The sequence below is a fragment of the Populus alba genome, chromosome 1 (genome assembly GCF_005239225.2).
Source record: "Populus alba chromosome 1, ASM523922v2, whole genome shotgun sequence".
Classification (NCBI taxonomy): Eukaryota; Viridiplantae; Streptophyta; class Magnoliopsida; order Malpighiales; family Salicaceae; genus Populus; species Populus alba.
The window spans coordinates 2,109,782-2,136,192 of record NC_133284.1 but is presented as its reverse complement, the minus strand read 5'-3'; the positions used below and the strand labels follow the sequence as shown (position 1 = coordinate 2,136,192).

Sequence of the window (26,411 nt, the reverse complement as noted above, 5' to 3'; positions counted from 1 at the left end):
TTTAATTTCTTCCGATTAAAGCCTAAATTGACTATAAAAATCATTTTTCCTTGCGATTAAGCCCTCAATAAATTCAAATAAACCTTGAAAAATTCTAATTAAGTCCTTAAACATCCCATTATGAATTTTCCTCCTCAAATTGGATTTTGTTTGCCAATAGAGCATTCATTAGTCAAAAATACACATTAATTTTTCAATCTTGTATATTTGATCTTTCCAGGCCAGTCTTTAGCAATTTTTCTTACCATTTTGGTGTACTCTTCTCATTGATATATATATTTTTCCATTTTTGTCTGACATTTTTTTTTAAATTGTATTTTCCATTTTTCTTTATATATATATATATATATATATATATATTATTTTATTTTTTTGTGGAGTTTAAAAAATAGATAACAACAGTAAACACAGATGCTATCCCTTTATTTAGTATCTCTTCAATCATTAATCGCAAATTCAGAAAGATATATGTTTGTTTACGGCCTGTATTAGACCATTAAAATATGATCCAAGTTCGAGTTGACTGCCATACATTTCTTATAATCTTTGTATTATGTGATCAACTCATTAATGCATGGTTGTTTCCCACTAATGTATTTCAACAATAAATATCTTCTCTTTTTCTTTTTTTGGATGAAAATCGGGTGGATTAAACAAAACAAAAATATAAAAAGTAAATCTCAAGTAGGAACACGTTGTATCAAAACATGTACTCTAGAAGTTCAAGATAGTGGAGGTCATGCATGAGGAGATAGAGATTTGAAGTCGAAGTTTGCTAATTTTCACTTACGATGAGGTATGTACTGTATCCCTCAACCCTAAGGTTTCTGTTCATCAAATATGTCAAGAATATATTTGTGAAGCTAATCAAATAGAATGCAGCACTAACATCGATCTTTCAAATTCAAAGATCACTTTTATCTGTCGGCATGCATTAATTGGTGTATAATTGCGCACAAATTAAGGTCTGAGTTAGTTCCCCTATCCAATGTACTTGTCAATCAAATTTAGTCAAATGGTTAAAGTTGGCCAAAATCTTAGCTAATTAGCACGCATCACATGTCCATTTTAAGTTGATAATCTTGACTTCAATAGGAATTTCTAACAGAACTAAAGGGAGTAACTTTTTCCAGAACTCAAATTATCAACGATCCATTTGTCGTTTTCGAAACTATAGGGTTAAATGTGACTATATCATTGAACCACGAGACTTCCAATATAGAATAACCTATGGTTTCCATTAAATATAATGATTACCCACGCAACATCAACCATACGTGTTGAACTTGGTTAGTAGGTTAGCGGTGACTTATTGATGTAGAGCCTAGCCAAGGCTAAGGCTAAGTTTAATTTCAAATCAAATTGTAGGATGACCTAATTTTACTTGATAGATCATATCGGATTGATATTATTAAATCTAGCAGACATGATTGACCTAATTATACTTGATAGATGAGATTGATTTTGTTAAATTCAGCAAACACAGTTGACCCTGTTAAACCCGAGTAAGAATCTACTATAACAATTTTAAGAAATTTTTAAAATTTTATTCAAAATAATACTATTTTATTTAAGAGAAAAATAATATTGTTTTAAAATTAATTTGATAAACTTACAAACCAATCCAGATCGGATTAAACCTCAAACTAGATATGATAACTATGATAAGGATTGTCTGGGATATACAGAACCACTAAAAAGATCTTGAGTGTGTTTGTTTTAGAAGTTGAGGTTGAGTTTTGTGTATAAGATCCACTAAAAAACAAGAAAAATTAGTTTTTGTGATAGAGTTTTGTGCATAAATAAATTGTAACTAATCTCAACATCAACCACAAAGCTAAAACAATCACACTCTTGTATGACTTCATATTATAAAAAAAAATTATCAAATTGCTGGTTGTCCCTTGTTCTTTATATAATTTTAAGTATACCCAATCTACAAAAAAAAAATTTGTCTGATCTGTTTAACTGACTGAATACGAGATCCATTCTCCACACCAAGATGTTTTTAAATATTAGATATGAAGGTGATTGTTAATTAGCTTATTAACTAGCTAGCTTGTAGAGGCTAGGTGATTTAATTAAATTCAAATTTCACTCATATCATTGGTTAAAAAGAACGAGGGAGGGATAAAGATACAAGGATAGAATTATTTTCTTCTGTAACTCAAGATCAAATTATCTTTTTACAAGTAAGTAGATAGTAAGAAAAGTGTGATGGACCGAGACATTCCTATTGTGCCAAGATTCTGTTTGATTTTGTCATGAAGATTATTTGATGCGCCATTATATTGCGAAAACCCTTGATAAGGTGAACATTTTCCGGGACTAATCTTGCAAATACGAAAGAGTTCATGGATAATTACAAGGATTAAAAATATCGAATCCTTCTAAATTATTGGTCAAAATAAAGAAAAGTTTTTGAATAAATTATTCAATATGTAGCTTGTTGCACTCCTTTTCTCCATTTGGTTCTTCAGATTGGTGTTTAAATAGCATTGGTCTTCGGGTTATTAAAAAAATGTAATACAAAGCTCGAGATCTGATCAAGCTCTTATGTTAAGTAAAAAGGCAATTACAATAATTTATACGTAGGCTTACTTAGAGGCATGCAAGCCTAATGAGGTAGAAGTAGGGACGTGCAATATTATTTGCTTCAAATAACTTGGGGAGTCTTTCAAGAATTCCAATGATTAAGACTTTAAATCTCTATTTAAAATGCTGATCAGGAGGTTTCAAACCTGAGGTCAATTACTTAAACTTAGGGTTTTGACTTACCTAGCTCAAGGAAGGAAAGCTGACGTGCGTTTCCACAGTGCATGATCATATTTAGATTGGAATCAAACAATTCATATAATTTTAAATAGAAAGCAATATGTGAATTTGATCAAGAAAACGCAAGTATATAATCCTTCTTGGAATTGTAATTACTGCCATTACATTACGAGACAACAAAGTGATACAATAAATAACACTATTTCACTTCACCATGGACCTTCACTATAGATCCTTATTGTAGAGAAAAGCTTGTTTCATTCAAGATCATTGCCGTCATTTAGGAATTTTGTTCGTAAACGATATAGAGAGAAGTACGTTATTGCTACTGCTACGTATGCATCTCATATCTTGATCAAAAAGAAGCTTAGTAGTGTGGAGGAGGTGGAGACTTGTAGACGTATGGGGGATGGGGAGACTTCTTTGGAGGAGGAGGTGAAGAGTAGTGGTATGGAGGTGGAGGTGAGGGAGATGGTGGAGGTGGAGACTTGTAGATGTATGGGGGAGGGGGTGACTTCTTTGGAGGAGGAGGTGAAGAGTAGTGGTATGGGGGAGGTGGTGATGAGGATGGTAGAGGTGGGGACTTATAGACATAGGGAGGAGGGGGGGACTTCTTTGGAGGTGGAGGTGAAGAGTAGTGGTATGGGGGTGGTGGAGATTTCAATGGTGGAGGTGGGGATTTATAGATGTATGGAGGAGGCGGGGATTTCTTTGGGGGAGGAGGTGATGAGTAATGATATGGAGGAGGTGGAGATTTCAATGGTGGAGGTGGGGATTTGTAGATGTATGGAGGAGGAGGGGATTTCTTTGGGGGAGGAGGTGAAGAGTAATGATATGGAGGAGGTGGAGATTTCAATGGTGGAGGTGGGGATTTGTAGATGTATGGAGGAGGGGGGGATTTCTTTGGGGGAGGAGGTGAAGAGTAATGATATGGAGGAGGTGGTGAGGGAGATGGAGGAGGTGGAGATTTCAATGGTGGAGGTGGTGATTTGTAGTAATAAGGCTCTTTAGCTACTACACTGGTGGCAACCACGCAAAATGCTAGAGCATAAATCATTTGAGACAAGAGTCCTGGCTGCCCCTGTTTTTCCATCTTTAGAACTACTGCTTCTGTGTTTGCATGGTAAGCATGGATGCTGCCCTTTATATAGAGCTCGCCGATCATTATTAACAAAGATATTGTTTAACGATTATCATTATAACCTTGTTTAACGCTATAAGTTTCCTATTGTTTAATGTCTTTTGTCAACTTTTTTTTGGTGTGTCCCCACTATCTCAATCATAACCATAACAAACCTTGAAATTTTCAGCTAGAAAGAGTTGGTGAGATGCCCTAGCTACTTCTCATCTAGAACTGCAAAACACTTCCTCTTTACTACGTACCTTCAAGTCAAGATTTGCAAATCTGATCACTCTAAAACGTTGGTGTCTTGTAATTTAGCCTTGGAAGGCAAAGTCTTGAAAATGGCTTAGGATCAACATGCAATAAGGCCTATGTGGACGGTAAATGCAGCTCCTAGTTACAAATTCATGGATCCACCAATTTCAGTGTCGGCGAGTAAATTTTTTCACCGTAAAAAAGATATATCCCTTTTGCTTTTGCTGGACTTCCACGTATTGAATTGTAAATTCATTGGTGTATAGTATAATTTTAACTCACTTAACTATTTATCTCCCTGAAAGTTCAAAGTTAAGACGACAATTTTGATATTTAATTGAGTAGAAAAATCTCTAATTCCGCGTGGAATAAACTAAACTAATTAATAATTCCCACCTAATTTTTACAAGGACTAGTCAATATATACCCCTACTTGACACTCCAATTTAGGACCATAAATTAAAAGGATATTGTGCTATACATGTATCTAGGGTTCAGTCTTTGTATGTGTTGCAAAATGATGGGAAGATTCATATTAATTCAATGTATACTTTAATTCCACTTCAAATTTAATTAAATCATTTTTTTAATGTTTCTGCAAAATTCCAGGCTGCTACCGAATTCTTTGATGAAATAGACATATTGTTTGGACTTTTTAGAAAGTGCCCCGTTTTCTTTTAAGATAAATTTAACACCTTGCAATTCAAGAACGCGTCAGAATTCAAAATTTATCCATGTTAAATTAAGAGTAACATGATGTATCATATTTGTAAAATTAATCTGAACCATTTATTTTTAAAATTATGTTAGTTTTATTTATCTATTCTAAATCATGTGTGTTATGAATGTTAGATTTCTTCGACGATGTATTTGTTTTCAAGTTAGACTAGCAAGAATTTCATGTTTTTGTTGCGGCAAATACACAAGTATTAGTAGGTAGTGTTCTTGTCTGGTAAATCAATCTTCAATTCAACCACCAAGATATTGTTTAATGCAAATTGTTTGAGAAAAGAACCAAGTATAGAGCCTCCTTAATTGGACAAAGAAAATAAGGATAATAAGAACAAAGACTTGAGAGAATGCGATGCCTAACTCTTTGGCTCTCGTGATCGATTCAATGCCGCAGCTTCTGCAGAGTCAATAGTAATGTGAATCCTTCTTGTACATATGTATACTCAGCCAATAGCTGTCTAACATTAGCTTGCAAAACATGCCTGCACTAAGAGATTAGGAGCTCCTTCTTTCAAAGAGCCTCCTTAATTGCACGAAGAAAACTAGCATAATAAGAACAAAGACTTGGGAGAATTCGATGCCTAACTCTTCAACAATTTACTTGGCTCTCTTCTTTCAAAAACAAGATCGTTGTCAATATGCTCATATAGTCAGTAGCGATCCAATCAAGGAGGATATTTTAATCCAAACCTAATAGATATAAACTTAAATTGAATGAAATTGTTTATTTGATGGATAACGGATAGGATATTATTATCTCAAATCTGATTTCAAAACTCAATTCAAATTTTGTGTGTGTGTGTGTGTGTGTGTGTCAAAACTTGATGAATAAAGTAACAGAGTAGCTTATATTTTATTAAGTAGAAATCCAATCTATAGATGCTCGCAGCCATCCCAAGATCGACTCTATACAGCTGCTTCTGGAGAGTCAGAAGCAAATGTGAATCCGTCTTGTATATACTCAGCCAATAGCTGTCTAAAATTAGCTTGCAAATCATGCTTGCACTAGGAAGTTGGGAGCTCTCAGTCCAAATCTATACAAGATTGCGAGAAAGAAATGATGAAGACATGATTCAGTCTTGGTGCAAAACAGCTGTCCTGGAAATACTCCCGCTTGAAACCAAAAAATGGGGTTGGGATGTAAATAAATTATGCATCTTACAAAATGCAATGGTCAGAAACTGATCAAAGACATCCAAATGACTAATAACTATGGGAAGAAAAGGATCGATCCTTTTCCGGAAAAAAAAAAAAAAAAAAAAAAAAAAAAAAAAAAAACAGAGGATAGATTTGAAGCAATCACCTGGACCCCAGTTATTACCAAACCATCTAGACTAAAATGATGGTATTAAAATTTATTTGCAAGCATAAAAAATGATTTTTAAAGGTTATGGCATCTAGATTGCTTTGAATTATATGTACGGCATTAAAATTCGACCAAATCTTGAAAAATTCCTCCCTGGAATTTCGTTCCGGCTCACATGAGTGCTGCCCCCCGATACAAGTTCTTGATAGAATGCCATACACCAACAGGCATGCTCTAATGAAGACCTCACACGGATATAAGCAGGCCCCGTAATAAGGAAACAAGTCGATGGATCTTCATTCGTTTGAAAGTTAACCCTGTGAATATCATCGGTTACGTGCGAGTAGTGATAGACAATAAGCTAATAACACCATGAGATTGGGTTGATCATAAAAGCTCAATAAAATCCCCTGCATCTCGATTCGATGACTTCATTTTTGTGTGAAGTTTGTAATCTGATTTATTACAAAACTAGTATCTTTCCTTTCTACAGAAGAAAATGAAAATTTGATAGAGACAATTGTGTGAGCAAGAAAAATACCCCAACTTAAGAAACATGGAAAAATGAGAGTTTTCATCTTTATGTCCATCAGTCATTATTACCTTAATGTTTTGATGCATCGCCAAAAACCTCCGTGTAGCAAATGGGGCAGGCCTGTAGGTAGATGGTCATCAGCTTTTTAAGGAATTTGAAAATAAACCACAGCTCATGTTGTTCTCAACTTTGTCATGAAAATCTCAGCGGCTTACCTTATTGATGCAAAGCCATCTGGTCCCGCAACCAGCATGGTAGATATGTTTGCATGGTAGAGTGATCCGGCGATCACCTCGCTTATATTCCATTTGGCAAATCACACACCTATATCCAACAAGAAAAAAATGGTTAGACTAGTGAAACAAAAGGAGAAGATGAACAAGTGTGATCAGGATATTCATCACAAAGTATATTCTGAAATTGCAATAAAAGTGTTCACGTAGAAAGGAATGAAAAATCCACATGCTTCACCAATGATCAAGGAAAACCTATTCTTTACTCTGTTTTTTTAACCTTGCATCTAGGCATCTATCCCTCTGGTTCTAGTATTAACCGATAAATTTGGAAAAAAAATGTTTGAATTCGTTTTGACACTCTTGGATAAGCATAAATTATGCTTGAAACGGTGTGCAGTGCCCGTACATGGATGTTGTCTACAAGATGTTTGACTAGCATGCCTCATATCTCAAAGCCTACACCAAGCATTGTTTTGCTAGAGTCCACAAAACCGAAAGTCCAATAAATATAAATAAAAAAATATAGTTTCACCAGTAAAACTAGCCTGAAAGCTCAACGAGTTTCCTATATGAGACATTGAATTACGAACAGAATTAATGGCACACTGGATTGCAAACCAGTGGAAGATAGAAGGGTAATGAAAATTATGTCAAAATTCTCACTGCATTCACGTAATTAAAATTAAAAAACGCAACCAATTACCAACCATAACAAGGAATCAGTGTTTATACCACATTACTAACCCTGCATCTAGTTCACCAATTAATTAACCAATCTAAATAACCTTACAGATTTAGCAATATAACAGAAAATCTATGCTAATGAAAATAAATAGAACAAAATAGAAGCAGAGAGCATGAACACTTTATTTATTGACAACAATCTGCACAGAATCCAGGTCCAGCAAGACATGACAGCTGTAAGCAAAATAGACAGCCAAACTACCACATGACAAAAAAAATGTTCATCAATTTACAACAAATGTAAGCCCAAATGGTACCTCTCACTTCTTGATTTCCTCCTTGAGAAGAAGCTGTGATTGTATTTTGAGATTGGAAGCGAAGAAATGAGCTCTTGGGAAAGACCTCGATTTTGGGTGCCAACTGTCTCGCCTAATTCAAGTAATTCCTGAATGGGAAATTTTTTATTAATAATATTTATACAAGTAGAGTGTTGTCAGCCAGACACAATGTCCTAAAGAGCAGAGACTTCTGATTGCCAGATTTTCTGAGTTTGGAGGTTTGTACAGTATGATAATTCTGAACAAAGAAAATTTAACACATGCGTGGGAGTGTGGCAGGAGGTGGATCTCTTATTTCATCTCAGTGAGACAAATCAGCTTTTTTCTGGCAATCTGGAAATGGACCTTTCATAGTCTGAATGTCTTTTGGAAAGTAAAGTACAACAACAATATGGAATTTATAAAAACAAAAAACTACAGAAGAAAAGAAATGGGAATTATGCTCTAACCTCATAAGTCATACTGTCTGGATCAACCTCTTGCCAGGCAGCCTGCGTAGACCATAGATAATACAATACAGTTATTTAAGCGGGTACAACCATACAAGATATTTTTGGGGATGAAAAGAGAGTAGCAAATAACATATATTAACTGCATTTATGTCTTATATCAACCAAAGTTGTCTGCAAAACTGCCTCTTGGATCATGATTGCTTATTGATATGATCTAATGCTATAATAAGCAGAGACATTTCCAATAAAAGTATTAGGTGTTTGAAGTATGGATTCCCATTTTTACATGATTATCTAAACATGGCCTTTTCCTAAGGACTGCATAGTTCTGTATGAAACTATAAGCAAACGAAACAAATTAATGAAATTTAAAGGATTAGATATGAAGTTTCTCTTTCTTATTTCTCAATTTCCTTCTCACTCTAATGATTATTTAGAACCCTGCATTGCTATCATTTGAGTGTTTTTCGTTCCAAACATTGTTTCCTGATTAATTACATTTGCTACATTTTCCTAAAAACTAAAGAGCACGGATGCTCCCACTGGGCAGCAACCTAGAGTAGGGATGTGTGTGTGTGTGTGTGTGTGAGAGAGAGAGAGAGAGAGAGAGAGAGAGAGAGTGAGGAAGGCAATTAATATAGCTGTAGCATTGAGGTATAACTTCTTGTGCACTAAGACCATTACAAAGTTACCACACCTGATAATCCTGAACATTATGATGTCTGCGCAAACCTGGAAAAAACAACATAACAAAGGTAAGAAAAGGCTGTTAATGTCCCAAATGAATGGTGTGTAGGTGAAAAGAAGATATCAAAAAATGCAAAGATATGACTAAACTCAAATCAACAGAACATTAATCCCGTGACCAACTGAATGGAAATGTAAAATCTCAGAACAAAAGATCCATGAATAATTTTTCAATGTAATTCACAATATGAAAAGGTACAACTTTCTTGCATCTAATAATAGAGGTAAGAAAATTTTCATTAGGCGATTTGTTGGGTACATACTACCAATATAGACCTCAAAACTTACATTCTACAGAGTCATCATGAGAAGTCCTGTTTTCATTTACTTCCCATTCTGTATTTACTCTGGAAGTCTGTTCATTGGTCGTTGTAGAAGAATTCTCCAAGGGCCTTCCATATTCTTCATTCCGTAGTCCATTATCATGAACCTCATAAATATGAGTAGGGTTATAATATGAAGTGCTCCCTGGTGGGGATATGCCGAACTTGTAGAAATTTGCATTTGTCGAGGGGTATACGATATCCTGTAAATGCAAGAAGGTCATTTGTACAAGAACATATCCTGTAAATGCAAGAAGGTCATTTGTACAAGAACAAAACCACAACCTACTAATAGCTCCATCATCTATATATTTAAAAATAAAATACAGATAACAGAACCAGAAAAAGAAACTCTATTTGTTTTGGCCACGAGCTTGCATTTTTATGGATCTAAATACTGTTCAAAGCATCCAAAATTTGCAAATAAAAGGTACCTGAGCGTGGGAACCTCCATTGAAAATGAAATTAACATGGTCATACGTGAGACCTTCGAAATATTCAATGAAACTTCCAGCCGAATTATATGGGTAGCTAGGGTTCATGTAATGACCCTCCATGTGTGTATTCCAATTCATTTCGAACCACTAATCTGTCACACAATTAAGTCATGACATGATCCCAGAACATCAAAATAGAATTTAGTTTAGAAAAAAAAAAACAGGTAAAACAGAAACCAACCTGCTCTTTTAAAGTTCAGACTCGGAGTTCTCACTCTCAAAACCAAAACTTTTGCATGAATAAACTATCCCCTAATCACCTCACTACTCCTACAAAACAAACCAACAAATTAGAATAAATTTTGATGGATACAAGAAAAATCAAACAACGAAATCAGCAATGCTTGCATATTCAAGACACACCAAGGAACAAAGAATCCAACTTGTTGAAAATTGCTTCAAAAAAAGCCAATAATTACAGAGGAACATGGAAAAAAATTTGAGAAATACAACCAAAATAGCTCTCTTAAGCCATAACTTGTCGTTTCTACAAAAATGCCAAGAACCTATTTCCATTAAGCATCTAAACCAGATGCTTGTGATCTCTAATCACCTCTATCAACTCAAAAGGAACAATTTTTTTACATTTTCAAACAGTTGTAACCACTGCAAGATTTTGATCTCTGAAAAAACTGTTAAATTAAGTGATTTCTTGATCTCTAAAAAGAGAAAGAACCCACATTGTAAGACTGAACCAAGGATTAGGAATTTAAGTTGTACCTGAAAATGTGGGAGAGCAATGGGAGAGAAACGTGAAACAAGTGGATCAGGTGATGAAGACAAGAATATATACTTCTCTATACATATATATATATACACACACATAAGCAATAAAGAACGAGAAAGAGAATCCGATACTTACAAGCAGTAAAAAAAGAAAGGAAAGAAGAAAGAACCGAAAGACATTGACTGGTGATTGCTTTACAAGAAGAAAAGACAAGAGAAGGTAGACTAGAGAGAGACACAGAGACACTCACTTTCTTTTATCTCTCTCTCTCTCTCTCTCTCTCTCCCCCCCCCCCCCTCTTATTCTCTGTTCTGAGAGCAAGTGGGAGTGAAGGTTGGTTGCGTGATGTCTCGTGGCGTGACGCCTTTCCTGGAGCATTGGCTTTTCTTACTGGGTATAAATATATTAAAATTATATTTTTTTTATTTTTTTTAAATTTATTTTTAATATAATAGATTAAAAAAATTTAAAAATAATAATTTAAAAAAAAAACTAATTTTTTTCAAAAATATTTTTACATCACAAAAACAAACATTCTTTAAGTGGCTATAAAAAACAATAATAAAAGAATTTAGTACATGATAAAATTCTTAAACTTGTTAAAAAGTTATTATGATATTTTATATTAAAAAAAAAATTGATATATTAAATAAAAAATTTTATTTTTTAAAATAAAAAAATAGACTAGAAAAAAAAAAAAATCGATTAAGGTGGCAGATTAAAAAATAAATAAACCATATCATTAATAGTTGAATTCCAAAATTTAATTGTCTGACCTAAAAATCTTGGCATTTGGCAGGAACTGCTACGGTTGTCAAGAAAATCACTGATGAGATGCTTGGAAAGGTGGCCACATTTAACATAATAAACCAGTGGATGGCCCAATATTTGTAAGAACATGATTTGGGGTGGCACTGAGTGGTTGGCTTGTGTCTTAGAACATGTGATTATATATATATATATATATATACAGGAAGATCACCAAACCATATGATTCTCTCAAAAGGAAGTTGGTGTGTGTCAGTTAAGGTAGGTTGGTATTAGAAATCAATCTCCAAAACACACACACACTCATCAAAGATAAAGCTATTTGCCTCTGCTGGAAATATATCCATCTTCTGCTACACAAAATTATGTAATGGGGATCATTAGTTAGCATTTAATTATTGTTTAGAGACCGAAAAGATAAAAGATAGTAAAAACTACAAAGTTATCTTATCCAAAACTATCCTATAAAAAATTTATTTTTATATATTCGCTTTAATTGTTTTAACCAGACATGTTTTCATATCATTAACTTCATTTTTTTAATGTTCCTCTATAGTAACTGAGCTTTACCTAGTGTTTCAAGCTTTCTCATGGTAGGGTATCTAGAACAATAAGCTTTAATATAAACGGAAAAATAAGCATGTTTCTATATAAAGTGCATGGTTTGTATAATTAAATATGGGGGTGACATTTTTTAGCAGGTGCATGACATGGAAAGTATCAAAATCATGAAGAAAGTTTTGGAATGTCCTCAATGGGGATCCCACAGAAGAATTCTCATGTGGTTGGTGATTAGGGTTCGTGAGGAAACTATTCCAAGAAGTACAGAGAAGTTCTTGTAACAAGCAAGGATAGAGTGGTTAGGTCCACCATGATGCGGGGCAAAAGTGAAGGAAGTTCTTACCTCCACCCTCCATCTTCTTCCCTAATTTGTTCATCCACCTCAAGGTATGATTTGTCTAACCCCAAATATTGGTAGGTGGAGAGTTTCTCAGTAGTAAAGGAGAATGGTAGTGCTAAACCAGTTTAGGTAAAAAGTCCCAACAAATTTCCTATTTGGGTTGAAAGGATAGGTGTCAAAGTTACATTCCCAACTTGGCCTGTCCTGTTGTCAGCCCTTCTCTTCAATATAATCAATCACATAATAAATGTTTAACTGATCATTAGCAGGTAACAGTTTGTGCTGAGATGTTCAAGTGAAAAGGCTAGAAATTTCAAGGAAAATACTTCCACCTAGGATTTATTTCTCCTATTCTGTAAGTTTTTTTTTCAAAGTGAATCTAAAAAAGTAATTGATAAGATGTGATTACTGTCTGCAATTGCAGCTTCAAGTTGAGGAACATAAAATTTCTCAAAATTGCATGGTATGTGACTAAAATTGATAGTAAAACCGATTAGATACTTGGTAGCTACAAGTCAACTAGGACAGTAAAGAGAGGTTCCTGCATCCCAACAGTTCGAATTTATGATGATTGGAGGCTACACCACTGGCCAGTGCCATGGACCATATGGCCACGCAATCAGTGTGGCCTGACCAAAGAGCCTAAAAGGCTGTCAAGCATGTGGGAGAAACAGAGAGGTGACAAAGAAACAGAACGTGAATGTGAATGAACAAAACCTAGTGCGCGAATCATTGTGTATATATCCCCTCTATACTTAATCTCCACTCTTGTTAAATGCTTAGTTCTGTTTTAGGCTATCCCTGATGTTAATATCAAAACCCAACATTGGATCCCAACTTACCTGCAAAAAGGTAGGGCTTTTTATTTTCCTTACTTTTTTATTATGTTTTGCATCCCACCTAGACCCAGCCCTAGCTCTTTCAAAGAATTTCTTTTAGCACTCACTGATGGGTTCAACACAGCACAGCCATATTGAACCCAGAGCAAAATATCATTCTTGAGAGATCAAATGGCAATGCATGCCCAGATGGGTTCGGCAAGCATTGCAAATGAAGCATTCCATGACAAATTGTTGTCTCAGTTCCATGTGAAAAATGCCTCTGATGTAGAGAATGCCATTGGGTTTGAACTTGAAAGCCTGAGAGGAAGTCATCTAAACAGTTGAAACTTTCAGACATAGCAAACTCCAATTGTCTTGTTAATCAGATTAAAACATTCATAAATCTGTTCATATTGAGGATGTGATTTATCTCTAACAATAAATTCATTGATAATGCCATTCACCTCAATTGAACTAGAACCAGGAGTCTTCTCGACTCCTCTTTCCATCATCATCTTTCTTATGTTCTGAGCCTCCTCCCACTTACCAGCTTCCCTGTACATATTTGCAAGCAAGACGTATATTCCGCTGTCATGGGGATCCAAGTCAAGAAGCTTTGCAGCTGCTCTTTCCCCTATTAGAAGATTTCTATGGATTCCACAAGCAGAGAACAACGCACCCCAAACCATAGCATCTGCTTCCATTGGCATTGTTTTAATAAGCTCTTCAGCCTCCTCCAACAAACCAGCCCTGCCAAGAAGATTCACCATGCAAGAATAGTGTTTAGGCTGGGGAGACAGGTTGAATCTGGACTTCATTTGATCAAAATACTTGCGACCTTCTTCAACTAACCCTCCATGACAACAAGCTGTTAGGACCCCAAGAAAGGTGATTTCATCTGGCATCAATCCAATATCAATCATCTTAGAGAAGTAAAATATGGCATCATTTACATTCCCATAAAGAGCCAAACCACCTATAATGGCCGTCCAAGTCAAAGAGTTTCTTCTTGGCATCTCATTGAAAACCTGAAGAGCCTTTGTCATTTTCCCACATTTTGCATACATGTCAATTAATGCAGTACCTAATGCAACATCTAAAGAGAGATTGTGCTTTTTAATATAGTTGTGAGTCCACATTCCAGTATCAAGTGCTCCAAGTTGTGAGCAAGCAGATAAGCAATGAAGCATGGTCACCTTATCAGGTTTCATATTGCTCAATTGCATTTCACGAAACAATTCTAAAGCCTCCAAGCTAAGATTGGCTTGAACACAACTTCCAATTATGGCATTCCATGCCACAACATTCTTCTCTGGCATATCATGAAAAAGCTTCCCAGCCATATCCAAAAGCCCATTTTTCGCATACCCAACAATCATCGTAGTCCATGAAACAACTGTCTTCTTTCTCATATTATCAAACAAAACTTTCCCCGCCTCAAGATCCCCACATTTCACATACATATCCATAAGTGCATTAACAAGCGAAATTTTCAAATTCAATCCACTTTCTTCAATATACCGATGAATTTCTCTCCCAAGTTTCAAACTATCTAGTTGTGCACAAGCGGATACGACAGCGATCATTGTCACCTCATCAGGCTTAACTTGCTCCGTTATCATTTGTTGATAAATCCCCATTGCCTCCCTTGGCTGCCTCCTTCTTACATACCCATTAATCAATGAATTCCAAGAAACCAAGTCTCTCACACAACCTTCATCGAACACCTTATGCGCCAACCCCAACTCTCCAACCGAAACCAACATATGTATGATCCCATTATACAGATACATATCCTTATCAAAACCCATTTTCAATACCTGTCCAAGAATCTCAAAACCCATATAACTTAACACTAAATTAGCACAAACTTTAAACAAAAAAGAATAAGTATAGTTATCAGGCCTACAACCAGCCCTAGTCAGCATCCTTTTATACAGGACCAAACCTTTTTGCGGATTTTCACTCTCTACGCACCCTCTAATCACTGCATTCCAAGAAAACACATTTGCGTTTTGTAAATTATTCAAAATTTTGATACAATAATCAAGATTTCTTGATTCTGATATTGCACAAAACGAAATTAAGCGACTTGAAGCAAACCCATCTAATATCAACCCTGTAAGGATCATTTGAGCTTGGATTTGTTTCAATTGAGAAAAAGATTTGCAGTTTTCTAGTAAAGAAAGAAGTGGGTTTGAGAGAACGTAAGTGTGTGTTGTGTTCCATGAAGTAGGCTTTGAATTGTGAGTAGAGAAAGAGTGTGAGTGAAGAGAAAGACAAGAGAAGAAGAGGTTTAAGAGAGGCTTTGGGATGAAGTGATGAGATCTTACTTTGGTTGCATAGTAAACTGTCATCTGTTTATGTTCGTTTTCTGTTTGTGGGGGTTGGAGAGAGAATGAGTTGAGGCGGGAAAGGCTGTCAGTAGTAGTCTAGTCGTCATTAGTTATAAGGCCCGGGTCGGCCTATTAACCGGAAAGGTCCGAATTGTAGGGTAGAGTGTAGACGATCAACCCTTGAATCAGCGGTTGGCTTGAATTTATGGGGTTTTTTTTTAAATTTTTGTCTAAATGGTATTACTTTAGAAAAAAAATAAAACTAAAACAATATCAGTTTAAATAAAATAAAAATGATGATGAAATATTTTAACCAAATTATTTAGAATACAAATTGATCGGATTAATTCTTCCAACAATTCAAATTTAAATTCAGCTCAAGTCAAGCATTAGATTGATTTATCGATTTGGATTGGTTTGATAATTTTAGGTAAGAATTAAATCTCAAATGAGATACACAGATAACAATTTAATTTAATCTGGTAAATATTCAATCCATTAATCCGATCTAGTAGATATTAAATTTAAGTATTCAATGTGTTCAGATTTTAAAGAAAAATAGTATAGGAAGTAAGAAATGGATTTTGAATTAGATTATACAGTACTTTATTTAAATCCAAGTAGATCTATATTGGAAAGTAAAAATCCTTCATTTTTAATATTTAAATATTTTATTTTTATATGTTAAAAATCAAATTATTAATTTGCTTAGATAAGAACATATTCAACTTCCTTTAACTATCTTAGTATTAATTTTTACAATATAATTTAAAAAATCAGGTTTAAAAAAATTATAAATTATAATTTTTTTATTAGTAGTTTAAGAGTTTTTAATATGACCAATATAAAATTACTGTGCATTGATTAACTAAATATTTTTAAATTAACAATTAAAACGCACCAGTTACCACACCACAAGCCTTAGTGCTTGCTTAGTATTGTCATCCATGTACTTTTCAATAATGTTTCTTAATTAAAAATAATATTTTTTTATATTTTTTTATTTTTAACATCAATACATTGGAATCATCCAAAAACAAATAATAACACAAAAATAAACACATACTTCGAAACCAGAAGAAAAGGTAACACTTGGAGTAAAAGAATCCGGAAGAATGACAAAACTAGAATGATCATCTATAATTTTGATAAGATAAAAATCAATGTTTTGCAATTGAAACCATTCAGAAAAGACAGGGTTGCAGGAATGAAAATCCTGAAACCGGGAAAACACCTTGAGAAAAAAGGTCATTAAATGAGCCTAAAGAATTATCCAAGATAAATTATGGAATGGAACGCCAAAAATTTCATCACCATCTATGATTGTATGGGGGGAATGAGAAAGAGACTTAATTAGGCCCCACCAGAACCAAACTTCTTCCCAAACACAATCATCTGAAGCTTGTCATATCCGGCAAGCACACCGGCACCAGCAACAGCACGGAGGATGTTTGCACCAGCACCCTTGAAGAGGGATTTAGCACCCTCGTTCTTGAGGATCTGAGAGAATGCATCAAAGGAGCTCTTGTACTTAACAGCTTCACCGGATGTCATCATCATTCTTCTGCGGACAGTGTCAATTGGATAGGATGCAAGTCCAGCACCATTGGTGATGACCCAACCAAGAGCAAAGCTAGCAAAGAAGCTATCCTGAAATCATCGTGTGATAGATGAAACTACATGAGAATTCACCGACAAATGAGATCGAAACTGTTAAACAATTTATAGCAGAATTTACTAACCTGCATCTTTCCAGTTAGGACCACTGGCTTCAAAGAATCATACATTCCAAAATACAGACCACGGTACACAATAATACCAACGCATGAAATGTTAAATCCACGGTAAAGCCCAGCAATACCATCTGATTGCATAGTCTTCTTGTAGACATCAACCAAGCCATTGAATTGCCTCTCCCCTCCCTTCTTTGCAGCCTTGGAATCATTTGTAAGACGGGTTCGGGCATAATCCAAAGAATAGACAAAGAGTAGTGATGAGGAACCAGCAGCAGCACCAGATGCCAAATTACCAGCAAACCACTTCCAATAGCCATCACGGTCCTTCTTGAAGTTGAAAAGCCTCTTAAAGTAATCTTTGAATGCAAAGTTCAGGGCCTGGGAGGGTTCATAGAATTACTAGATAAGCACATAAATAAAACTCAAAAGGAATGAAATAGGTTAGTAAAGCATCCAAGATGGAACAAACCTGAGTGGGGAAGTAACGGATGACATTGACAGTGTTTCCTCTCCACAATGACACCATCCCCTCATCTTTCATTGTTCTGCTGAAACAATCTCCAATTCCCTTGTATGGTTCAGAGAGTCGACCAGTCTTGATCATCTCATCCTGGTTTTGGATCAAGAGCTTCACACGCTCAATGGGAGCAGCAGCAGTTTTGGACACAGCTGCAGAAACTCCACCCATAAGAAAATCAATAGCAAAGCTAGCCAAGCCTTTCTCTGATGGGGCCTGGACAAATACTGGTGAGGTAGATGATGCAATCAATGACATATCAGGGGTGGATTGGCATGCCCTTGTCATCGCATACTGGAATCCTGCATTGGAATAATTTCCATATGCAAACTGCCTTTGGTGTAAAGCAGGTCTCTGAAAGCCTTGGGAAAAGCTAGAACTGTGATGGACCTGGCTTGCCATCTTTTGCATGACAGATGGTTGCTGGCGGCTATCAGCCATTTCCTCTCACAAATAATGAACCCCTGTTCCAATTAAATCCAACAAACAATATTAAGGTACAACAAAACTTTAAGATCCAGTGAAACTTATAAAGAAAAGAGAAATATTGATATAAAAACAAACCTGTTAGTTTAAAAATCTAAGAGAAAAAAAATATCTTAGCAACAGATCTAACAAAGATGCCAAGAACCAGCAAAAGAAGGGAGGGAGAGAGAGATGTAAGAGCGAAGTGAAGTGGGTTTTATATAAACATGAAGATGTTAATGCTAGATAAAGAAAACATAGACAAGTCCAACAAAAGACAATGAACTAAACTCAAAAATACATGAAAATCACAATTGAACGAGTCATGCGGCGTGTCAAATGAAACGAAAGGAAAGGAAACAGCTTTAGAGAGAGGGAGAGAGAAAGGCATTACCTTTTGATTTTGTTGGTGGTGAAGAGAGAAAGGAGGAGTCTTGACGGTTTGGAACGGCAAGGTGGTGAGGAGAGGCAATACGCATATTTATATGTGGAGGGAGAGACATGGTGGGGTGGGGTGTGAGTCCATGGAATGGCAATTTCTTAGTTTGAGTGGGTTATTTTTAGTCCCAGATTTCTTAATATGATTACAAATCAGTCCTTAATGTTTGAAAAAACTATAACTTAGTCCCTAGACTATTCTTGGTTGTTGTACATTTGTTGTTGTTTTGTTTTCCTTGACCTCAAATATAGCATTTGACAATTTAATCCCTTATAAAAAGAAAAAGTGAGATCTTAGATGAAAATCAATAATGTCAAGGAGATTTCTGATTCTATTTGAGTTGCTAGGTTATTGGGTCAATTTTTAATTCATCGAGTCAATATTAGTTAATCTTAAAATGATTGTTTTTTTACAAAGTTTTTAATTAATTCATTGAGTCAACATTAGCTCACTCAAATTTGATCGAATCAACTGAGTTATGATTAATCAGTTCGGTCACTTAAGTTTAATTTGATTAATATTTAATTGGTTCAAAATCAAACCTGGTCTAGAATAAATTCTAGGTTAGCAAGTCACCAGATTCATATATTAATTCAGGTTATGATAAGAGTTTTTACTAAGGTTTGGTGGTTGACCAAAAACTCTATTTGAAAATATTGTAAAAATTATTTTTCAAAGTATTTTTTATTTTAAAATGCATCAAAATAAAATATTTTTTTAATTTAATTTTTAATATCAGTACATTAAAACAATCAAATAACACATAAAATTTCATGTGAGACTAAAAAAATTAAAAACTTTTAAAAGCATGGTTGGACTGGAATGCAAAATAAATTTAAGATGGTATGATTATGAAAAACTTTGTATCCAACGGCAATGAAAACCTTGGTAGGTGAAGAGAGATGCATGTTTGAAAGGAAAGGTCTTATTTTGGAAATGAAGAAAACATGGAAATTGTCCCCACTGCCTGCCTCTTTATTTCAAGAATTTTCAACTTCTAGAAGAAAAACATTTTTGTAGCTGGGATGAAAAATCTTTTACCCTCATTATCATTTTTTATTGTATTTGTTATTATTTTGATTATAATTTGTTTACTCTTCTATTCTTGTAATAGGAATAAATTTGGTTCAAAATAAAGTTGGATAAATAAATTTCTACTATCATATTTTTTTCTGTATATATATATATATATATAGGTAAAATATTATTTCATTTATGTTTTAGATTTAGAGGAGGAAAGAAAATTATATTTATTTTTGCATAAACTGAGTGTACCGGCTGCAACCAAGAATTCAACATGTGTGAACATTTGGAAAAAAATTCCACGTCTTTTGGGCTGGCTATAAAATATGAGTAGATAAATATCTTTCAACATAATCCGCTGAGTTTAGTGGACCGACGAATTCTTAAGAGATTGTGAAAGAATTTGCCTTGAAAAGTTGGCACCTTTATATTTGATTAGTATTGCAGACAGAAGAAACAGATAAAAACAAATCTATTTCTAGAACAATTTTTGAGTAAATTTCTATCATTTTAAAACATGAAGAGCAAGAAAACATGTCTTCTTTGTCCTAGTCCCTGTCTCTTCTATCGCAGAATGATAACCAGATACTATCTGTAGTGTTAAGAGGTACAATGTGAGATTGCCATCTCCTGATCCTTGTTCCAAGTATCCACCCCACCTGCGATTTAGACCTGCGCCTCCAAATGAAAATCTCAAGCATGAAAAGCACATTGCAACAAGATCACAACATATAAGACAAAAATCAACGTGGAGAATCATGAATTAATCAAACACTAGGGGCAACCACCATGACAAAACACTCTAGTAGCAGCGCAGTGAAAGCTGGCGAAAATATGTTTATAGGATGTTAGAACATTCAACTCAACAAAAACAAAGTGGAGAAGCCTGGAGAATACCTCACACGAACAATGAATGGGATTCCTAGATGAAGGAGTATTTCAGAGAAGACCAACATAACGTGCACAATGAAGGTTCTTACTGTCTTACAGATCACTATTTGACAGGAAAAGTACAACTTAAGCAGCTTAAAACTTGTATTGATGTGAAATGGCCGGTGCAAACTAGTGAAGGATAAAAACTAAAGAAAAGAAGATAGATGGGCGTTTCATTAACTGTAAATGGGAATGCTTGAAGCTTATCGATTTGGTAGACCAAAAAGAAAAAATCAACAAAGTTTCAAGCAAGAAAATATCACACGCGAGCATGGAAAGGGGGGAGGGGTATGGTACCATTCTGTTCGAGAGTAGGATTGTAGCTTCTGTTCATGTAGCTATTACTAGCAAATTAAACATTTTACAAGTCATATGAACAACCATTAAGTCACAAAAGGAATGCATTAAAAGAAGACGAGCAAAGCTTGTGCACATTTTACAAGTCATATTGAACATTCCTAAGGTTAATCTAAGGCAATATGTGCGGTACATGATGTTAGGTATCGTGTACATAATGCTATAGATATTGCGTGAAAGTCATACAAGATACCAGGAGTGAACTGTCAATCCATCTGTAAAGAAGCTATTGAGGCCTGCTCAGATCAACTGGATCTCTTCCTTGCACTCCGTCAATACCAAGGCAAGCAGGGTCGAATGATGGTTCCGAACTCCTAAAATCCATTTCCAGTTGCTTCTGCCTCAGTTGCAAAGCACTCTGCTCATTCTCCAGTTTCCTCCACTCATTCTCCAGCCTCAACCTCTCGAACTCCTTGTCTTTCTTGCTGCAGTATCTCAACCACTTGAACCGTTGTTTCTCAAGTTCAAAAGTTTGTGCCTGGATGCTTACCCTTTGCTCTAGGAGTTGCAACCTCTGCTTCTTAATCCACTCCTTTCTCTCCCATGGTGACACTGCAGGGTCTTGAAAAATCGCTGCCATTTCAACATCAAAACTATTTCGCCCACCTGATTGAGACCAAAGATGGGCATGCTCATCATTCACTCGCCCCTCACACAACTGGCCTACCCTCTCCCCATCCTCATCAGCATTATTATTTTCTTCATTATCTGATTCACCATCATCATCATCACCATCATCACTGTCACCATTTCCCTCGGCTTCATCCTCCCCTGACCCATTATTATCTTTAGAGCTCCTCTCAAGGGGTAATGAAAAACCTTGTAGATCAAGATCCTGGCAATTGGGTATTCTTTGCCCATTATGGTAAGCACACATTTCCTTATAAAACAAATGCTTTGAGCCCAATATCTTTCTGACATCATCCTTTGCCTTGGCTGAAAGATGAGGCATTGAATCCATAAGAACAGGGTTCTCCACCACTCTACAAGTAGTTCCCCTCCCAAGAATCTCGTTCAGCCTCTTGTACCTCTTATTCAGATCATTGAACTTATCCTCACACTGTTGTGGCGAAACATGACAGCCCTTGCTAATCATTAGCTTCGACACCATTTTCCATTTACCTTTCTTCTGCAAAAGCCCAGATTTTCTCTTAAGCCCCTCAACAGCATTAAGTGTACCGTCATCACCCACACAAGCAACCACTGCAATAAGAAGCCTGACGACATTATCTGTCCATTTCATTCGCTGCCATGGAGATCCCTTTTTTCCCATAACACCAGTAGAATTCTCACCATTCCCATCTTCCATAAAACTCTGGTCATCATCTTCACTCGCATTGCCACTGCTTGCGCAATTAAAAGGACTAACAGCTTTTCCTTTACCAAAATTCGCTGAATATACTTTTGATGGTGTACCTTTCACTTCCGTTAGCCCAATTGGTTGGTGATCATTATCAAAACAACCCACTAAGTTAACCTGATGTTGGTGCGCTATGGAGGGATGACCTAACTGGGATTGTTGGTGTCTATGAATCGGGGACTCAAGGTCTAACAAACCGCTATTTGGACCTGACAAAAAACGACCTCCCAAACCCGAATTATCCATGGCAACACTCTTAATTCCTGAATTCCAAAATCCTAATGAACCAAAATTTCAAATTTCATACACTCCAATGCTCATGAAAGCAATCACTCCACTAATAACTACGTGGATCATCTAAACCGAGTTTCCATTACCAGAAACTTAACAGCCAAACAAAACAAAACCCCCCAAAAAATCCCACTTTCTCCCATTTTCCCTCATTTACTCACCAAGCAAACAAAAGGGTCGCCATAGAAACCTCAAAACCCACCAAAAACCCCACCAATCCAATCCATATTAGAATGAGTACTAATCATCCAAAACCAACCTACAACCTTAATCTCTAATATTACTCAAAAACCCAGTATTCCTAAAGCTGCAAATATACAAAAAATAAAAAAGGATTTTATAATCAAAATCAAGTAAACAACCCAACAAGATCCAATCTTTTCTATTCCAAGCAATAAATCTTGAAACTTTCCTTATTAAATTATTAAAAAATGGATATCTTTTCATTAACTGAAGCTAAAAAACACAGTACAAATGAAACTATACTATATGATATGTTTTTGGAAAAAAAAAGGCGTTATTTTTCAAGCTTACCCTTTTAGTGATCCACAATGGAGGGTGCACTGTGGGAGAGGGGGAGGGGGGGAGAGAGAGAAAGCGCTTTGAATAGATGGGTTTTAGAGAGAGAGCGAGACAGAGAGGGCTTTGAGAGAATATACTTAGATATGCCACGTGTAGAGATGTTGTTGTCGGTGAAAAGGTTGCTGGCTACAGACAAGGAATGTTGTTAATTCCCAACTCCCAAGTCCCAAGTATCAAACAGGTTTAACAAAGGGGACAAATTCAATTTTCACCATTAAAGTTTATGTTTTGTCTAAATTTAGCTCCACAACTTTGTTTTGTCTCAGTTTTCCCTTTCAAGTTTGAAACGTTTTTCATTTTTCTCCTTTTTTTGGTCTCCATTTAATACATTGGCAAAATTGAAGAGATGACAGTATTCGAATAATCCCACATAAACTTTTATTCTACACCATGTAGCATTAAAAAGTTTTAGGATTAAATAAATTTTATTTTCTAGTATAGTAGTAGCACTTTCCCTAAAAATATATTATAGGAGTAGCACCATCAACTAGCATTCTTTTTAAATTAGAATTATTGAAATATAATTATAATGATATTTACTTATATTAGGAAATTATTTTTTTGTAATTTTTTAAGTAAAAGTATTTATTTATTATATCATATTTATATTTTTTTTTATGGGATGATATTATCTAACCAATTAATGTATCAATCAAAATTAAATATCTTTTTAAATGATTTTAATGATACATTTTGTACTTATAACAACCTATGATCAATAAATTGAGTTTTTTTAATAAAAATATGTTATTTTGAACATAATTTTTTTTTTAAATCCAAAAACATATTGTTTTGAATAAAATAATAATATTATTATTATCTGAGTTTGATTAGTTCAACGTTTTAGATAATTCAAAAATAAAAATAAACTTGACCTGCCGGGTAGTTAGTGTTCTTCAATAATCTAAATAATGATTGAAGAGTATAGAATCAGGCCTCCTCAACTCTACCTGTTTCATGCTTTTTCTGCTACCAATGCTTGAGCCCTGATTGTTAGTCAACTACAAAGACAAAACCTCATGACAAAGGGAGCTTTGATTAAACTTATGTCAAGCTTGAAATGCAGAAATGACATAAAATGAGAGGTATTGACTATGTTTTATTTGAAGCAAATTAAAAAGTAACAGCTGCAGAAAGCAGAAATTGGGACAGAAGCCATGAGGCCATCTCTGTGCTAGCAAGTAAGCAGGTTTACAGTGCTTTATACGAAGAGGTTACACATAAGGCTGCAACAAAAGAGAAGAACAGACCACACTAAGAGATGAAGCAGCCATGCAAGCACCAGCAAGCTAATCATGTTGCAGCCAAGTTTCCAGGAGCAACTAATCCAAATTCAGGATATGGTCTTTCGCGATCGCTCCATGGCTGCAACTACATCTTTCAGTTGCTTTCGATGAGAAGTATAGCAGCTGGAATCCACACCAACTCAACATGAACTCCACACAAGTAATCCTCAATATGTGCATACAATGGAGAGAGTGGATGCTGATACAAGCTGCAAGCAACCCTTTTGTTCGAGTTCGAGTTAATAACAACCGAAGAAAGCGGTGGTTCTGAGTTAAGAGAAGGTTTTAACATGTAACAGGAAACAGAACGATCCAGTTTCCTGTTAGAGGAAGTAGCTTGCTTCTCTGTTCGGACAAATTAGGCAATTAGCATATAATTTTTTTAAAAAAAAATAGATGAATTTCACAGCTTTTCTTCCTGCTGTTCATGACTGCCACAATTAATGAATATCGCGATAACAATTAATTATTAATCACAACAATTAAATTACATAGAATAATATAAATAACATAAATTATAAATTATTTTCTAAGATCTTATCTAATAGTTTATATTTTTAAATAAAATTAGTTTTTTAATATGATATCATAGCTTTTTATAATTAAACAATCATGAATTTCAATCTTATTATTTTTATTTATTTAATAAAAAATTAAGTATAAAATAATATAAAGAATAAATTTCAAGTTTAAATGGGTAATAAAAAAAAAAGTTAACTCTAATAATATAAATTATATGTTAAAATTTTATTTGAAAACAAAGTTTTTAGTTGAATTGAATATAAAAGGCAAGTCACCAAAGGCCTAAGAAGATAAGAAAGCAGGCTAAGAGGGTGTTTGGCATTGAGGTTGAACCTACTTTTCGGAAAATTTCAAAAAAAAAAAATTTTGTTTTTGCTAAAATTGAGTGCGGTTTGTACTTTTTGAATCGTTTTGATGTGCTGATATCAAAAATAATTTTTAAAAAATAAAAAAAACATTATTTGCATGTTTTTTAACACGAAAAGTTATTTGAAAAGCAACCATTACCACACTCCAAAACACCCTCTAAGAAGCCAAAGGCTAATAAAAAAAAAAGAGTTGACTCTACCTTGGGACTGCAAATGGAAGTGAAGGAGTGCAATTTTTTCAAGAAAATGGAAAGAAACTAAAACAAGTGATTTATTTAGAAAAGTCAATTATAGATAGAAGAGAAGGGACAGAAGGGACTAAATACCTATGTCATGGAAAATTGACAGAATGGGCTTGCGTTCTTCGGCTTAAGAGAGAAGAAGAGCATCTACGTGGAAATTTAATAACATGTCACGCTTTCCGATGTAACATTTATTAAAATGTTGTATTTTTAAAATACTACAAGTTAAAGCGTTCTATTTCATAAAAAAATAATAATAATAATAATAATTGTATTATTCTGTTAAATTTTTTAATTACTGTGCTATTCTTTGTTTAAATAATTTTGCCCAGCCAGCCAGCCAGCTCTCTCTTTGTTTTTTAATGCTGCTGAGCTTCCCACCTTGAACTTGTTTCCTTCTTGATTCCATGAAAACCTTAACTACCACTAAACAGGAACTACTGCAGTTTCTTTATTGCAAATAACTTGTATGTTCAATTATAACTTAAAATAACTTAGATTATTATATCATAAGGTCATTGATGGCTTAGTGAATCAATTTAGATTAATTATTTTTATTAAAATATTTTTTTTATTAAAAACAATATTAATATTAATCTGATTAGATTTAAATTAAACTTGATCATGTAAATTAAATCACTAAAAATTTAATTTGATCAATTGCATGAAAATAACTTAGATTATTAGATTTTCATTCAGATTAATTATCTAGAATTAACATAAAGAATACTTAG

The 26,411-nt window shown here is 34.7% G+C and overlaps 5 protein-coding genes across 12 annotated transcripts; 1 reads left to right on the top strand and 4 right to left on the bottom strand.

Moving 5' to 3' along the window:
• Positions 1 to 2,906: 2,906 nt before the first annotated feature.
• Positions 2,907 to 3,862, top strand: LOC140955205 (uncharacterized). Its single transcript, XM_073407165.1, has 2 exons — positions 2,907 to 3,522; positions 3,571 to 3,862. The coding sequence occupies exons 1-2, from the start codon at positions 3,178 to 3,180 to the stop codon at positions 3,784 to 3,786; spliced, it is 561 nt and encodes a 186-aa protein (XP_073263266.1). The 5' UTR covers positions 2,907 to 3,177; the 3' UTR covers positions 3,787 to 3,862.
• Positions 3,863 to 5,741: 1,879 nt separating this feature from the next.
• On the bottom strand, positions 5,742 to 11,032 carry LOC118061437 (E3 ubiquitin-protein ligase BIG BROTHER). Of its 7 annotated transcripts, none has more exons than XM_035074861.2 (10): positions 10,866 to 11,032; positions 10,185 to 10,273; positions 9,941 to 10,095; positions 9,472 to 9,709; positions 9,134 to 9,168; positions 8,434 to 8,475; positions 7,964 to 8,091; positions 6,942 to 7,050; positions 6,795 to 6,846; positions 5,742 to 6,508 (listed from the first exon to the last, which is right to left on the bottom strand). In XM_035074861.2, the coding sequence occupies exons 3-9, from the start codon at positions 10,079 to 10,081 to the stop codon at positions 6,796 to 6,798; spliced, it is 744 nt and encodes a 247-aa protein (XP_034930752.1). In that variant the 5' UTR covers positions 10,082 to 10,095; positions 10,185 to 10,273; positions 10,866 to 11,032; the 3' UTR covers positions 5,742 to 6,508; position 6,795. The 7 variants fall into 7 exon arrangements, with proteins under 7 accessions (XP_034930752.1, XP_073266966.1, XP_034930753.1 ...); XM_073410865.1 differs by lacking the exon at positions 5,742 to 6,508 and adding an exon at positions 6,570 to 6,678; XM_035074862.2 differs by lacking the exon at positions 5,742 to 6,508 and having other exon boundaries at positions 6,570 to 6,846; positions 9,941 to 10,090.
• A 378-nt stretch (positions 11,033 to 11,410) lies between these two features.
• LOC118061438 (pentatricopeptide repeat-containing protein At2g22410, mitochondrial) lies at positions 11,411 to 15,706 on the bottom strand. The gene has a single exon (XM_035074864.2). It carries the CDS (start codon positions 15,575 to 15,577, stop codon positions 13,571 to 13,573), a length of 2,007 nt encoding a protein of 668 aa, XP_034930755.1. The 5' UTR covers positions 15,578 to 15,706; the 3' UTR covers positions 11,411 to 13,570.
• A 966-nt stretch (positions 15,707 to 16,672) lies between these two features.
• Positions 16,673 to 18,816, bottom strand: LOC118061439 (ADP,ATP carrier protein, mitochondrial). Its single transcript, XM_035074865.2, has 4 exons — positions 18,669 to 18,816; positions 17,762 to 18,273; positions 17,299 to 17,670; positions 16,673 to 17,206 (listed from the first exon to the last, which is right to left on the bottom strand). Exons 2-4 carry the CDS (start codon positions 18,248 to 18,250, stop codon positions 16,910 to 16,912), a joined length of 1,158 nt encoding a protein of 385 aa, XP_034930756.1. The 5' UTR covers positions 18,251 to 18,273; positions 18,669 to 18,816; the 3' UTR covers positions 16,673 to 16,909.
• Positions 18,817 to 20,123: 1,307 nt separating this feature from the next.
• On the bottom strand, positions 20,124 to 23,346 carry LOC118061440 (uncharacterized). 2 transcript variants are annotated; one of them, XM_035074867.2, is made up of 3 exons: positions 23,212 to 23,346; positions 21,213 to 22,984; positions 20,124 to 20,408 (listed from the first exon to the last, which is right to left on the bottom strand). In XM_035074867.2, exon 2 carries the CDS (start codon positions 22,630 to 22,632, stop codon positions 21,253 to 21,255), a length of 1,380 nt encoding a protein of 459 aa, XP_034930758.1. In that variant the 5' UTR covers positions 22,633 to 22,984; positions 23,212 to 23,346; the 3' UTR covers positions 20,124 to 20,408; positions 21,213 to 21,252. The 2 variants fall into 2 exon arrangements, with proteins under 2 accessions (XP_034930758.1, XP_034930757.1); XM_035074866.2 differs by lacking the exon at positions 20,124 to 20,408 and having other exon boundaries at positions 20,982 to 22,984.
• Positions 23,347 to 26,411: the final 3,065 nt, after the last annotated feature.